The sequence below is a fragment of the Pyxicephalus adspersus genome, chromosome 4, assembly GCF_032062135.1.
Source record: "Pyxicephalus adspersus chromosome 4, UCB_Pads_2.0, whole genome shotgun sequence".
In the NCBI taxonomy this organism is placed as follows: domain Eukaryota; kingdom Metazoa; phylum Chordata; class Amphibia; order Anura; family Pyxicephalidae; genus Pyxicephalus; species Pyxicephalus adspersus.
Window position 1 is genome coordinate 90,086,181 of NC_092861.1, and position 15,912 is coordinate 90,102,092.

Consider the following 15,912-nt stretch of genomic DNA (forward strand, 5'->3'; position numbering starts at 1 on the left):
ACTTCATTCACCACTTTCAACTGATTAGTGATTCAACCGTTTCAACTATCAACCCATTGACCCATCTTATTGCTCAACCTTGCTGCTTTTGGCCTCAATATTAGCAACTCACTTAAACGGGACATCAACAAACTTAATTTTGATGATCAAGTCAGCCTTATGTCAAAAAGCCAAGTGTTTTTGCTGGTTTTTGAGTCTAGATATTAAAAAGCCCTTTGACTTAGTCCTTTGGCCTTATGTTACCTCTTAGAGCAATGGTCTGCATTTCCTGGTTTTACCCTTTATATAGCAAGTGCTTCATTCGGTATATGGGCTTTAGGTAACCTTACTTTTTATTAGGTAGAGGCACCAGGCAAGGCTGCCCATTATTGCTGCTCCTGTTTGTCTTGGCTATAGAGCCATTGGCCATAGCAATAGGAAACCACCCAGGGTAGATTCAGGGTATCAGCCTTACAGGTCACCATCCTAAATTAGGCCTGTTTTCTGAAGACAGTCTTCTTTTTTTATCTAATCTACGTGTGTCTTTACCCATCTTGCGCTCTGTGTTGGCCAGCTTTCAGGAATTCACAAGAAATATCCCTGTCACCCAAAAACCTTGGCTTTTGCACAAACCTCCTACCTATTCAAATGTAAATTAAGTTTGCACTTAAATAGCTCCTATGAAACCCTACTGTCAGCCAACATGCTGTTCTATGACATTTGCGTAATTTTTGGAATCTTAAAATAGACATCAAATTTTGTGGTTAGCCAGTATAGTATGAATGAAAATGATATGGTTGCCAGGCTAGTGTACCCATCAAAGGTATTGCCTAATGAAAACCCCTTACGTGTTGTTCAAATTTACCAAGGCAACTTTTAATATTTATCTAAAGGGACCAAAAGGACTACAATATCAAAACATGTCCTGTTGCAGCAAAGGCAATGGGGGGCCTTTGGTCCTGCACATGACTAATTATAATGTGTTTGCACAATTGGTCCTATTCGCGTCCCTACAAAACCCTGGTAATTGATCCCATGTCAGTGGAAACATTATTATGGATCCCTCCCAAATCTTGAAAAGCAAATTTAAATTTGGCATTTGCTTCAAATGTGGGATACTGTATATATAAGTGTATATATTTAAATATAAGTATTCAGGTAGAATATTCTAATATGCTTCCCTCACCTCTGTCATTGGTATTCCTCTCTTTCCGACTGGGTTTGATAAGGGGTTTTGCTAATGAGTCATGACTTAATTACAATTTGATTTATACTACTACTATACTACTACTCTCAGAATTTTTTTGATACCTGCAACAAAAGTATTATGTACAATCTATGAGTCTGTTTTTAGTCCAATGAAAAAATATAGGTAATACTTAATGACACACTGATAAAACTCCAGCAGGTGTAAATTCCCTGGATAGACCATTATATGCCAAAAGATCTGGTCTACTCACTCACTCTAATTTAGCCTGTAAATCCTCACCTTTCCTGCCCTTATCCCCCAACCATCATACTCAAATGTTTTTCTCTTTTTTTATCTTATTAGAAGTTTTCTATGTTCTCCCCTCTTTCTTTTTTTCATCTTTTATAATTAGCTTTTTTGAATTTCTTGTTATACAGCACTAGGTTTTATATATGAAGTCTTCACAATGGTCATGCACATTGACGTGTGCTGTGGATTAGTGGTCACCAATCGGTTGTCCACAGACAAAAACTTTGGTGGTCCGCGGCCCTGGCTTGTGCTCCCCCCAGCGGGGTCAGGGGAAGGACTGCACTGGGGGGAGCACTGGCCAGTGCCGCAGACCATGTCTCCCATATGCATCGTAGGCTCAGGACGGTGGATCGGACTTGCGATGGAAGAGTGGGCAAGTTCTGGCATCATGACATCACTCTGGGGGAAGTTTCTACCCCTTTAAGTGACACACTGCTCCCCGCACATGCGCGGTCCGGAGTCCGTGAAAACAGTGGTCTGTGGCGTCCAATAGGTTGTTGACCACTGCTGTGGTTGACACCATAACTGGATGAGTTCTGATTATGCTCTTAAAAATGGAAATCATGTAACTTTGATGAAGAAAGTGTTCATATTTGAAAGTGTCTGTAGAGAGCTAGTCATCACCTCTGATTCTAGTCTATCTCTATAAAATACTTATATTTTACATATATATATATGTAAGAGAGAGAGAGAGACAGAGAGCGTTTGTATGATATACCTATATATAATGACTTTATTGTAATTGTTCCATACCACCACCTAATCTTTTATTAATAAAATGTATTGGAAAGAATCAGCACCTAGAAAGTGTCTGGTAATACATATTCAACTATAGGAGAAGTACTAACATTCCGTCTAGGGAAATGCTAATGTGATGTCAATTAGAACATGTGGTTTTCTGCCTGCTACCATAATGTACAAGAGTAAAAATGTCAGTCATATAAATTTTAAACATGTTGGGTGTCAAGGAATCATAAAATGGCTTTACAAATAATAAAATCCTTTAATAATCTCCTAATAATGCATATTGGAAACAGGGAGTGACACCTTAATACAAACTGAAGTATAGCAGGACAGATTGGGTACATTTTCCTGTTTTAGTAAATTTATATTTAGTAAACATTTTAGAGTTACTTACATTCAGACACCACATAGGAATTTGTTTAGGAAAAGATATGAAAGCATTAGACAACATTTCAGGCTATCAGTAGGAACATAAAACAAGTTTCAGTTACAAACAGGAGGCAGACATGGTGTTGCTTCAAAGCAATAAAGAACCCCTGGTGGGCTGCAGAAGTTACAGCGATAAAAGCACAAACTGAAAGTAAATGGATACATTTTTAACAGTACATTACAAATAAGCTCAGGCGGGAGTAACTGAAACTACATCCATTGTTTTACCTGTACAGAAATTCGAATGTATAAAGAAATTATGAAAAGGCGGCAAAAATTATTTGGAAGTTTGCCAATAATTTCAAATCTAATTAAACTGCGGTGGACCACCATACAGTATTGTGTACATTATTCCTGCTCTGTATTGAAAAACTTGTAGGGTTACAACTCCTATAGACGAATAATGAATAAGGAAATATGTAATATGTAAGGTCCCTAATTGTGTCAAATAAAGAGTAATTTCGTTGCCAAGCCTGGTATTAGACATAAGATTAGGATGTACAACATAAAAATAAAGAAATAGAACCTCACTTCCCTGTGAGGTTTAGAAATAAACCTCACAGGGAAGTGTTTCAGAAGAAATGGAATAAATAGCAGATGACTTGATCATGGTGGCTTTAATCTAACATGGAAGCACCTGGCTCCCTTTCTAAAAGTATCAAAAATAGGACAGTGAACTAGGGAGGAGTGTATTAGATAATAGCAGTCACGTCACTCAAGGTTTCATGGTTAAAACATCTTGCTTCTGTTATTCTTAGACAACGGCCCTGGGGCCTTGTGTGGCCTTTTCATTTAAGGATTGCAACCTTTATAAGATTTTACAGAATACTCAGCGAAGAATAAATATCATAACCAAATGGATTTTTTAATGTTTTAGAGATACTGGGTTAAAATGTTACTGCTTACAAATAATTGCCTTTACTCAAAGCCAGGGCATTTTCTTCTTTGACAGGTGACCATGTTTGAAAACTGCAACCTGTGATGTGTTAAAGATATGGAGATCATTTGAAAATGTCTTAAAATACAGGAAGTCATTCAGTAATTTTCTAGATCTTACAGTTAGTGGTACTGAATGGTCATTTAGAGTCCTGTTTGTCCTTACATAGAGAACCTTCTCTTTGTGTGACATGTTCATCGTCCATCCCTTAGCAGTGGTCACTTCAAGGGGTTTATACATAAAGCAGTGAATCTCACATTCACTAAACATTTTCTGGTGCAGATTTAAACACTACCATAAAACATGGAACTAGAAGACAGTTCACCTGGGAATGTTTGGTGAATATCAGATTCACTACTTTATAAACAGACACTAAAGGTGTCACTAAAATGTCTCTTTTTGTTTGCACATCACAAATGCCAGTAAGGCAACCTCCACTTTCTTATGTTACTATACCTGGAAGTATGGGCTTAGATGACAAATGAAGACATTCAATTCTGTCAGCAACAATAGTAAAATAAATGAACTACCACCTACAAGGTCAGTATAATATCCTTGATATTATTGTGGACTGAATATAAATGTACTGCAACAATCAAATAACATTTAAGGATCCATTTAAAATGAACGTTATTGATTATTGTGTGGTACCTCTGTAACATAAAATATCTTTGCAATTCTGCATGGCTCCCCACGACTGGCACCTTGCAAGCTGCTCAAACACTCATATAGCAGCACTGGTTCTTAAAAAAACATTGTCCACACATGTGACAGCTGGCAGCAATAAGCGGTATTAGTACCAATCACTGCCACCCCTATTTATTTACTATGGGGCTGCTGCAGGGGGAGGCTACATGTAGAGTTACCCCAGGAGGCAGCGATTGCTGGTGGGAGGAAGTGGTACACCCAGCACAATCTTACCACCAGTGTGAATTTAGCCTTCGTGAATTCTCCTAGTAGATATGAATAAATGAACACAATCTACATAACATGCATATGTATGCATTCCACCATACACAACATCTACTACTTACTTCTTATGGTATATTAAAGAAAAAGGAAAGGAAAGAGTAACTACTAATAGCTACCATCTCAAAATATTACAGGTTCTATCACACATTTATTAAAGCAGGCATCTATAGCACTCAAATTAGTCATACAAATGCTTTACAGATCATTTACATTTATCGGACATATTTAGAAAGGTCTCCTGAAAAAAAGCATTCATCAAACTAGCTATTACAAGTGGGCAGCAGCATATCATATTTAATTTGGGGTTACTGCTGGGGAGGTTAACACCTAACTAAATGATGACTGGTTTCAGGTATTTTCATAAACCCTCAATACTATTGGCTCAGATTACAAAACTAACACAGGAAGGTTGGTTATTTAACCTCCCTTGCGGTTCATTTCTTTCCGGTTTTATATGTTTTAAAAGCGGTACATTGTTTTTCATGAAAATTTATTTTACAGTACAATATAATAGTATGAGTATAATAAAGTTTGAAACAAAAAATCATTTAAAAACAATAAATTGAATATATTAAAAAATCTATATATTTAACCCCCCTAGCAGTAATCCCGAGTGTGACTCGGGGTGGCTTTTACTTGCAAAAAGCGGTATTCCCGAGTCACACTCGGGGTACCTTTAAGAGCCCCCCTAGATTACTGTGTAATCTGCTTTTAAATACCACCCGGGTCCCGGCCACGCTGCTGCCCGCATCTCCAGAGAGATCAAAGCACAATGCAGGACTTCTAAATTGTACATCACATCTCACTGCAGATGCCAGCAGCAATAGCAAATTCCGGGGGGTGACCACCCCCGGAATTTGCTATTGCTGCTGGCATCTGCAGTGAGATGTGAAGCACAATACAGAATGATTTCATTATTTTTTTAAAATTATTATTTATAATTATGTATTATATTATATATTTATGATTATAATATAATAAATAAATATATTTATCATACCCGGGAGTTATCCTAAGAATTACAAGCCCACAATACAAACAAAAATTTCTATGCAAAAAAAATAGGATCACTTTTTGCATCAAAAAACTATCAGAATTAGAACGCTAGGGGGATTAAAGTGGACCTAGCATCACACTTTCAACATTAGGTAAAAGAGTGGCCCTCTATTTTACATTATAAAAAAATGTGTGTTTTTTTGCAGCACAAGATCAGGAGACATCAGGAAGAAATATAATGGCGTATCAGATGAAGAGTCAAGCTCTGCAAAGAAGTGAAACGCTTGGATGTGCGAGGTAAGTGAAAAAGTGCGTTTTAAGTCCCTACTTCTTCGACCTCCATCATAGACAGTCCATCATATGGAATGATCTACAGAGACAGGTGAAGGTGGGGCAGCTCACTGCACACTAAAGAAAAGATTGCGAACAAGAAAGTTTAATTGCAAAAGGGACATCATCCGTCACTTCTACAATTTTTGAAAAAATGTTCAATTTAAGTTTAATCCCACTTTAAAGCCTCAGTAACTAGTTTAGTTGATTGTTGCTATTTGGGGAGCTTTGTGTTAAAACTTTGGACCAGGATGTCGAGGATTCAGGTATGTCTTTGGTAAAAAATGCTAGGTGGATGGATGACATGTTGATCGGGCATCCGAGGCGGCATCCCTGACCTGAAACAAGTAGACAAATTAGTAGTTATGACTTCTTTGTTCTGAGACAGTGAGGCAAAGTATTGAAGCCATTTGATCAGCATTACAGACAGGTGTTTAGCACTTGGGAGGTCAGCAAATAGTGCCAGTTTTCATTAAATACATGATATGCATTTCTAGTTTGTGACCAAACACTGACATCTATTGGATGATTTATATAAATGCAGAGATTACCAGACTGCAAAGCATTTTCTTTCAGAACTGAATTGTAATGCCCTTTGAACTATAACTAACAGGCCTATGAGGATTTACTATAAGGGGGTACAGAGTAACAATGATGTCACTGTATTGGAAGCTGCTGTAGGAAAAACTGACAAAATGCATTGGATGAAATTAGGCTCATTTAGGGAACTGTAATTTAATTCTGGGCAATCAGCCACTATAGTACTTTTTTATGATTGTGGTTGTTTTTATTCTATTTATTTATTTTTGTGTGGTTGGTTTGGGGCCAATGGTCACTTTGCAGCAAGGCTTACCTTATCAAAGTAATCTTCTGTTTCAGGGGTAGTCATTTGGACTTTTATAAACTCCCATTACTCAACCTGTCCCCATTCCCTTTGTTCTCTTCTGGTAGATGATCTTCGGCCGAAGTAATCAGGAGGGTAGGAGAGACTATTGAGGTAGAAACATCACTTGTCCCTTTGTGTAATAATAATCTGCCTGGTCGTGTATTCCTAAATGTAGAACTTCCACTTTAAGGGATTTGTATATTTTTATTGTACTGAATACAGTGCTCCAGTACATGATATTTGTATAACATTTAGTGGTTTGCCTATTAGACCTATAAATAGGAAACAGGATTTAGGGTTTGCCAATTTTTAGAAAAGGATTTCAAAGAAGGATTTGAATCTAACCCATGCTGACTTGTTCCTCATTAGTTCTTTCTCTTTGCATGTTGCACAATTTCTTTCTTTCAGTTTGTGTTTTTTTTAGTCTAGTTTAATCTACCTCATTTTTCTACCAAATTGAAGCAATGTTTAGTGGAATTCTTGAATATAAAGCGGCATTTTCTGTAAATGGAACAAAAGCAAACTTCAGTCAAATATCCACACACACGCACACCATCAATTACTGCAAAATAAAAAATAAACATATGTATTTTTAGAAGGAATGCAATAACATAAACATATTAACAAAACTGTTAGGCATTCAGATGAAATAGATATATTTTATTCACAAATGATTAGGTAAACCTTCCATATATATTTTTCATAGTGTAGCTGAACAAAATTTGTTAAACAATATGTAAGTGTTTATCACCAAAACCACAGACAGAAAGTTGAAATATAATATTGATTACAGAAATGCAAATCAGTTTCCTGAAGGAAGAAAACTGATTTATGATACAATGCTCTCCCAAACAAACTGCAGACAATAAATCACATTTACCTGGTTTAGCCCAATTGGATGGCAATCTTCAAACAATTTGATCAGCCTGTTTAATATAAATGTTAACAGTTAATCGAGACTCAAGGTTCTACCATACACCTAAATGGATGTATGGTCTAACAGGAGAAAAGTGCAGTGAAGGCAAGCACGCAGCACAAATTTAATTGAACGGGAATTGATTGACAGGTCTCAAATTAATATACATATGTGTTTAATGGGAATTTCCCGACCTCACGTATTGAGGTTATTTTAATTCTACACTCATTATCAATCACTCTTACTTGATTTAATTCAGAAATGCAGGCGATTTATAGTCAATTTAAAGAAACAACACAATTCTATTGCCAGTTACAGTACCATAAAGTGGAATTATTGGCAAGATAAGACAATGACAATTTATCACTAGCATTACCACAGCAGTTCTTATTTTTTTGAGTCCCCTCATCACTTAGGGAGGAAGAAGAGAAGAAGAGGAGGGAGGGAAAGGCATGCTTTTGAAGTGCAACTAGAGTTAAATGTAAAAACACAAAGTATCATATTAGGTTAACGATGGCGGTAAGGTGTCCCACCCGACGCGTTTGGCCTGAACCGGGCTTTCTCAGGGGTAATGGGAGACTTAGTATTATTGCTGGGGCTTTTTACTGCATTAAGAGGCTTGTGATACCGAATTGCTACTTGTAAGTGATTTGATAGTGGGACCAATATCAATTTGAATGTACTGCTGGTGTTTACAGATGTCCGAATGGAGTGAACTTTGTGATAGAAGCTTGAAATGTTTATTCCAGGACTTTCAAATGCACAATGTTTTTGACATCCCTGTTTGTCTTAGTAGAAGTAAATGACAGTGATCCAGCAGGGGAAGATAAAGTGTTGTCTTCTGGTATAGAGGCCCTGATTTATAAAAGCTCTCCTAGGCTGGAGGGAATACACTTTCATCAGTGAAGCTGGGTGGTCCGGCAAACCTGGACTGGATCTGGTCCAGGATGCAAAACATTTGCTAGCAAATAACAAATGATTTTTAAAAGTACAATCCATGTTTTCTGGACCACCCAGCTTCACTTCTGAAAGTGTATTCTCTCCAGCCTTGGAGAGCTTTCACAAATCAGGGCCAGAGTATTTTCGTTGTGGTATGTGGGTGAGCTTTGCATAGTTTAAATTTACCAAGTAAAAAAAAAAAAAAATTGTGGCAACTGAAAATGCATTTAGGACTACAATAAATCAGCCTACTATGTTCTACAAGATGACAATGTCACTATGCAATTTCACAAAACAAACAGCATTGTCATCCTGTTTATAAAAAATGGAAACAGATCCACTGGAAGAATGAACAGCTATGAGATCTATTACAGAGAACACTCAGAAAAAACAAAAACTACTGTGGTATTAGTTGTAATAGATGACATCATGTGTGTTTATTTTTATTTAACTCAACGTTCTACTGTAAGGGAACATTCATACAGAAACTATGCCTGGAAACACAAGTAAACAGTAGTGTGATTTTGGCGTCAGTTTGACATGTTTATGTGTTCATTTAAACTTTATAGCAGGTGCATTTAATCTCTAATTGGCCTGCTTTAGCCTGATTGTGCATTACCATAAACGTGAAAAATAGATAAATAAAATTGTACATTACTGGAGATGTTTTAGGGTGGACACTGCTTTTCTGAGTCTCACAAGTGTAAAAAGTAATGAACTGAAACATGGGTACAGCTCACACACTAAGGCTTCCTTGGATCTTAAAACAAAAGAAAAAATTGGAAGGGGGAATAAATATACCATGTGATACAACAAACATAAAAACATTAACATTAAGACATATGTTGAAGGTATAGGAAACATGGGGTAATGAAAAAAGGAAAGCAAGAAAAAGAAAAGAAGGAGGGCATGGGGGTGTCAGCTGTCAGTTTTTCATTATTGAGATACCAGGGCATCTTTTGTTTAACTTGTAGGACTAAACGTACGCCTGAACTCTGAACATTTGCTGGCGGGTACATGCTTCACCACAGTATTTACTGCGTCATTTTCCTGTAAAACATAACAATAAGTTTGTAAAAACAGTTAAATAAATAAAATATTGATCCTATTCAGTGTGGAGCTTTAAACCCTCAAAAACAAATATAATTTGACAACTATTATAAAACTGCAGAGAGAGAGAGCTTCCTGTCCTCAAATCTGATGTAAGACCTGTTTGGCAGTAAGAAAAGTTCTAAGATGAGCTAAAATGGCCACATTTACCATGTACATAAAATTTACTATTATGGAGCATTATTGGCTTTAAATTGTTTTCATCATCATTAGGAATAATCATAAGGAAAAATGTTATTTACTCATTATAGCTATTCAAAACTAAACCACGACCAGGAAAACAAAGAAATGCCCTGTTTTAAAGAGGTGATCTTATGAGTAGTATGTAGGGTGTCCCAAATGAAAATCCTTTCTTCTGTATACTTGTACTGTAGACAGGTCATATGTAAGCCTCATTACATTATGATACTCAGATCAGGTACAATATCATACATGTAGCAGGCTAATATTCCCTTTACATAACTATTTTACATGTGCATTTATTTTTATACTCTCAGGGTCTCTGACAGTGAAGTTTCTGGCTGTGTTCCCACCAGGACCTCAACATTGGAAATTTTTTTAAGATAATACTTTCATTTAAACAAAAAAATTCAAAAAAAGGTGATACCAGGATAAAATGTCTTTTCAGGAACAACACTTTGTATTGTCAACTGCATTGCTATCTATCAGACTTCAGAAATGAACATTTTATTTTCAGCTTTTTAATTTGTCCAATTACTTTTGAGCCCCTGAAATGAAGTGATTGTGTAAAAAAAAGGCTTTAGTTCCTTGCATTTGTATGCAATCTTTTTGTTCAACCCACTGAATTAAAGCTGAAAGTCTGCAGTTCAACTGCATCTGAGTTGTTGTATTTAAAATTAATTGTGGTAATGTACAGAACCAAAATTAGAAAAAAGTTGTCTCTGTCCAAATATTTATGGACCATGCTGTGCCGAGCATCTCAGGCATGCGCAGAAGGAGCCCTTTCGTCAAAAGGTAAAAATTACGTTGCACGATCTCGCGCCTGGGTTGGGTGACGTAGAATGAAGAACCCAGAAGAGGCAAAGATGGTGACGCCAGGAGCACCGGCACACAACACGGGACCCGATGGAAGAGACCTCTGGACTGATCGACCATCCTGCGGAATTGAAGGTAAGTGTATTTTTTGTTTTGGGGGACTTTTGAGTTTAGTTCGTCTTTAAGGAAGGCATTATTATTTTTATTATTATTCTTAATAAACAGGATTTATTTAGTACCAACATATTATGCAGCATTGTTCATTAAACAGGGGTTGACAGACAGATACAGACAGTGACACAGGAGGAGGAGAGGACCCTGCCCAGAAGAGCTTACAATCTTGGAGGGCATGGTGCACAATTGCTGCCATGCACAGGATGTCCATAAAAAATATTATGTAGTTATCCCGGAAGTGATTATAGGAGATCAAGAGAAAAGGCAAAGAAAACATACATTTATGTGTATATGTACACTGTGCTTTACAACAAAACGAAATTTAGTTTGTTTGCCTTTTCCTCCTTACAGAGCATCAGGGGCCAGCAGAGGGCACTGTGACAAATACTCTACCCGTTTTGTATTGTTGCTGTGACTGAACTACAGGTTGCCATAGAATCACGTACAGCACAGCTGAGTACTGTATACGAGGCGGAACTGCTGTCAGTCGGTACATAGTACACAGGCACGTCACTTCCTATAACATGCTGCGCTCCGACAATTGACAGCTGCTGGGCGGCCCCGGACAGACGCGCTGTCTATGCTGTGGAGGCGGCGCCGCACGTTATGGCTTCAGCTGGCGGTGTGACCCGAGCTATCAGACTCCCCGGCAGGCACGGCTATGCTGTGGAGTTCTCCCCCTACGTCCCATCCCGCCTGGCCTGTGCAGCCTCCCAGAACTATGGCCTATCAGGTGAAGGAGGTCATTGCACCCATCACACCTCCAATTACTGCATGCAGGGATCTATCCTAAGTATAGCAATGGAAACAAAGCAATAAAAAGTTCATCATGAACATAAAGCCCAGTCTACATGGTAGATAATATTGCATGTTGTCATTATAAATGAGAGCACACAAACATGCTTTATGTGTAAGATGATCTTTGAAATAAAAGATAGTATAGGTGAATCTCCCTTATTCTATGTTAGCAATGTAAGGAAGAGATGTTTTTGCCAGTGACTCCTTGCTATGGAATATTGCTGAATATTGTCTGATCACCTTGGAATCACACTGAAGTGCTCAGCACCCCATGTGTGTGTCGGTGTATTTCTGATTTAGCCAATCCTTGTAAGCCCACCAAGCTTTTGGGTACATTATATCGGTACCTGGATCATTATATCTCCATTACATTGATTTATATTACTACATGTAAAAACTGCTTTAAATGGTGTGAAAGGTCATATGGTCGTCAGTGATAACTTATTTGAAATCCTTACCTAACTTCATCAAGAGCTGGTTTAAGTACTGCTGGATTCCTTAGATCTTTGTTTTCTTGGTGTGTTATTTGCAAAGATGAGTTCCCAGTTGAAAATTCCCTGGGGGACACTCTTCAAACGCCGTTATGAATGTGAGAGCGCTGCCCCCTGAATTCTCTGACTTGGAGTGAATGTGATCTTTAGCACTGCTAGGATTGCTTTGGGAACAACACACCTAAAATCCAGCAATCCAGTGTGCTAGAAATGTGTAAAAGACAATAAATGTAAGTGGTGTGAACAAGTATCTAGAAGACTTCAAATATCACACTAAAAAAGATTGTTAAAGGTACAGTTTCAGTTGGTAACTTTGACAAAGTGACCAAATGTATGCATGCACATTAGGAAAGTCCTAGGCAAAAGGCCGATCTGCATTTTAAGTGACCACGTTAGATCACTATAACAGCCAGGATATTTGTGTTATCACAATTGGAGGTCAGTATTGGTATCCTCCATGTTACTTTACTACAGATGTTCTATAGGAATCTGATTCTAACAAGTATAAAATCCATTCATGACAACCGTTTTCATTTATAAACTATGCGTTCCTATTCATGGAGCACTGATGGTAGCTCCTGAAATGGTTTTCAAAGATCATTATTGGAGCATACTCTGCTAGACTCTGAAGCAGTAAATAAATAACAAAGTAAATAAGTTCAAAATTTACCTAACTACTTCTGATTTTTATAATTTGATTTGCAGGGTCAGAAGTTCTTCCCAAATTACTGAGATTTAAGTTGCTGTACAAACACGCAGCAGAAAAAACTAATGAATTTGTTATTCACAATATTATTTATTATTTGGAAAAGGTATGCATTAGGATGAATGATCAGTGAATAATGTTGACTCATTTCATTAAGTTGTGATTTTACTGCTTGCAGAAAATGTTGTGACACAAACTGTTCTACTAAACTCCACATGAAATGACTAATAACAATGGCACATACCAAGACTAAGTGTTTTCTAAACAGATGTTGTTCAATATTTATGTGCTGTTTTTACTTAACTAAATGTTTACTCACATTGTTTACTACTTTGGTCTCCCTAGGATGTGGTACTCTGTTTGTATTAGAACAAAATGAAACTGGACTTGCTTGTATCAAAAGGTAATTTATTTTATTGTATTTTTATGCTTTTGACATTTTCTATAAATGATAATATTGACATAATACAAACATTCAATGAAAATTCCCTTTTACAATAAAACTTAATGGTACATGCGAAATAAACTGACCTAGAGGGGTCATATTTTACCCATTCAGGGGTAAAGTTAGGAGGTGGGCCACATAATTTTCCCAGGCTCTTTTTGGACCACCAACAATGAGCAATGTGTTCATTACCAATCTGTTTGGGTGGGAACCTACAAAGGTAAAGGTCCCTAGATTGTAAGCTCTTCGGGACAGGGTCCTCTTCTCCTGTGTCACTATCTGTATTTGTCTGTAATTTGCAACCCCTATTTAATGTACAGCTCTGCGTGATATGTTGGCGCTATATAACTCCTGTTTATTATAAATAATAATAGATCCCTCCGTCCATTCAGAGCAAAGTGATTGGTTCCCTAGTTTACCTTCTTTAGTTAACCTCCTGTCATATTGTTTTGTTGGTTTAAAAACAACAAGCAAATTGCCTACACAGAACAGGTCTCTCCCCCTATTCATTCAGAGCGAAGTAACGGGTTCCCTTGATAACCTACTTCATGTTCTACTTACCTTTCCTGCAGTCCATTCCCACCTTGTTTCATTGGTAGACCTTCAATAAATTGTCACATATACATACAGGAAAAGTCTTGGTGGGAGTTTTTAGCAAAGTAACATGTTTCTTGTGTAACCCATCTCATTCCCTGTACTCTCCTGTCACTTTGTTTTGTTAGTTTACACACAATAAGTGAATTGTCCATTCAATATCAGTTCACATAGGAGCATACACAGGGCAAAAGTCTCCCTATTCAGGCCAAACTAATAGATCCTGGTGTAAAGCTGGATGCCTATACATTTCTACAGAGAATCCACTAGGGAGCCGGTAAATCTGCAATGATGATATACAGGCTCTGATTCATTAAAGGTCTCCAAGGCTGGAGAGAATACACTTTCATCAGTAAAGCGGGTTGATCCAGAAAACCTGGAATGGATTACTTATGGAATGGAAGTCATATGCTATTTGTTAGCAAACATATCCAATCCTGGCCAAGATCCATTCCAGATTTGCTGGATCACCCAGATTCACTGATAAAAGTTTATCCTCTCTAGCCTTGGAGAGCTTTAATAAATCAGGCCCATAGAGCGCATAAACACAAGTTTATCTTATTTTACAAAATGCCTAACACTACGTACACACGTCCAATGGTTCTCGCTTGATAATCGGCTCAGGGCCGATATCAGGCAAGAATCTGGCGTGTGTACAGCGCCAGTCGTCCATCGTCCGTCCTGGCCGATCCATGGACGACTAAAGATCCTAAAGGAAGGGAAGGGGAAGAGCGCGCAGCAGGGTGCCGCTCTGATGCTCTCCCCCTCCCCTCTGCATAGAACAGAACGGTGCTGTATGTACAGCACTCGTTCATGCATCGTGCAGTGCTAGTCATTAGAAAAGATTGTGAAAGATCCTTACCAATGACTATTATTGCATGTATGCATGCAGTGTATGTGTCTTAAGAGTCGGGTGAACTCTTCCCTCTGGAGTCACCATCAGTAATAAAGATTGGGGATGGGGTTAAACTGTGCCTCGATCCACAAACAAATAAAATAGTTTTGATAAATATCTGTTTTAACCCATGTATTTGTAATAAATTCTTGCCTTGTTTTCTGTAGACTGTCAAGTACTGTTTACAGTCTCTCTTCCTTTCATTCTATGCTTTGTCACCCACAGCTTTGACTGGAGTGATGCACTCTTTGATGTGACATGGAGTGAGATCAGTGAGAACATTCTGGTTACTTCTAGTGGAGATGGATCTCTTCAGTTATGGGATTTATCCAAACCACAGGGCCCTGTGCATGTATTCAGAGAGCACCTCAAAGAGGTATGACACACATATAAGATCTTAGAACTATTTTCTTTGTAGACATTATAATAACTGGGCAAAACTCAATATATCAACAATGCAATCCAAAAAATGTAATTCCCTATTGATTGGCAATAAGAAATCTATTATAAAAACACTTGTAGAAACCAGTTTGCAACTTTAATAGCAGATTTATCAAATTGGGATTTTTTCCCTTGTGTTAACTTCCCAAGTGGTAAGCCCGAGTGTGACTAGGGGTAAAAAAATATTGACTAGGGGTGGCTCGGGGTTACTGCTGAAAGCAGTAACCCTGAGCCACACTCAGGGTAGCTCAAAAAATAAAGCCTTACCTGATTCCATCGCCATCTTCCAGTGTCCTGCCATCCTCTGGCTGCGTCCTCTTCATTGATCTGTGCCCTGACGAGTGCGCTGACAGCTGTCGCTAGGGGCGCAATGAGAATTTCAAATTATTTTGTATTGCATTCAATACAAAATAACTGTACTGAATGCAATATGTTGGATTTATATGTCTAAAAGCAGTACATTGTCTTTCATGAAATGTTTTTTTACATTATAATAGTGTGAGTATAATAAAGTTTTAAACACAAAATCATGTCAAAGTTTTTTTTTTTTTATTTATTATTTTGACATGATTTTGTGTTTCAAACTTTATTGTATTCATACTATTATACTGTAAAATAAATTTTCATGAAAGACAT

General features: G+C 37.6%; 1 protein-coding gene across 1 annotated transcript in view; it reads left to right on the top strand.

Annotated features, from left to right (window-relative positions):
• Window positions 1-11,386: 11,386 nt before the first annotated feature.
• The window catches only part of PEX7 (peroxisomal biogenesis factor 7), a gene marked incomplete in the record, with an annotated part of 101,344 nt that continues 96,818 nt past the window's right edge, over window positions 11,387-15,912 (top strand). The window contains 3 exon segments of the mRNA XM_072408948.1: window positions 11,387-11,639; window positions 13,247-13,304; window positions 15,061-15,211. Coding sequence (XP_072265049.1) covers window positions 11,513-11,639; window positions 13,247-13,304; window positions 15,061-15,211 — 336 coding nt within the window.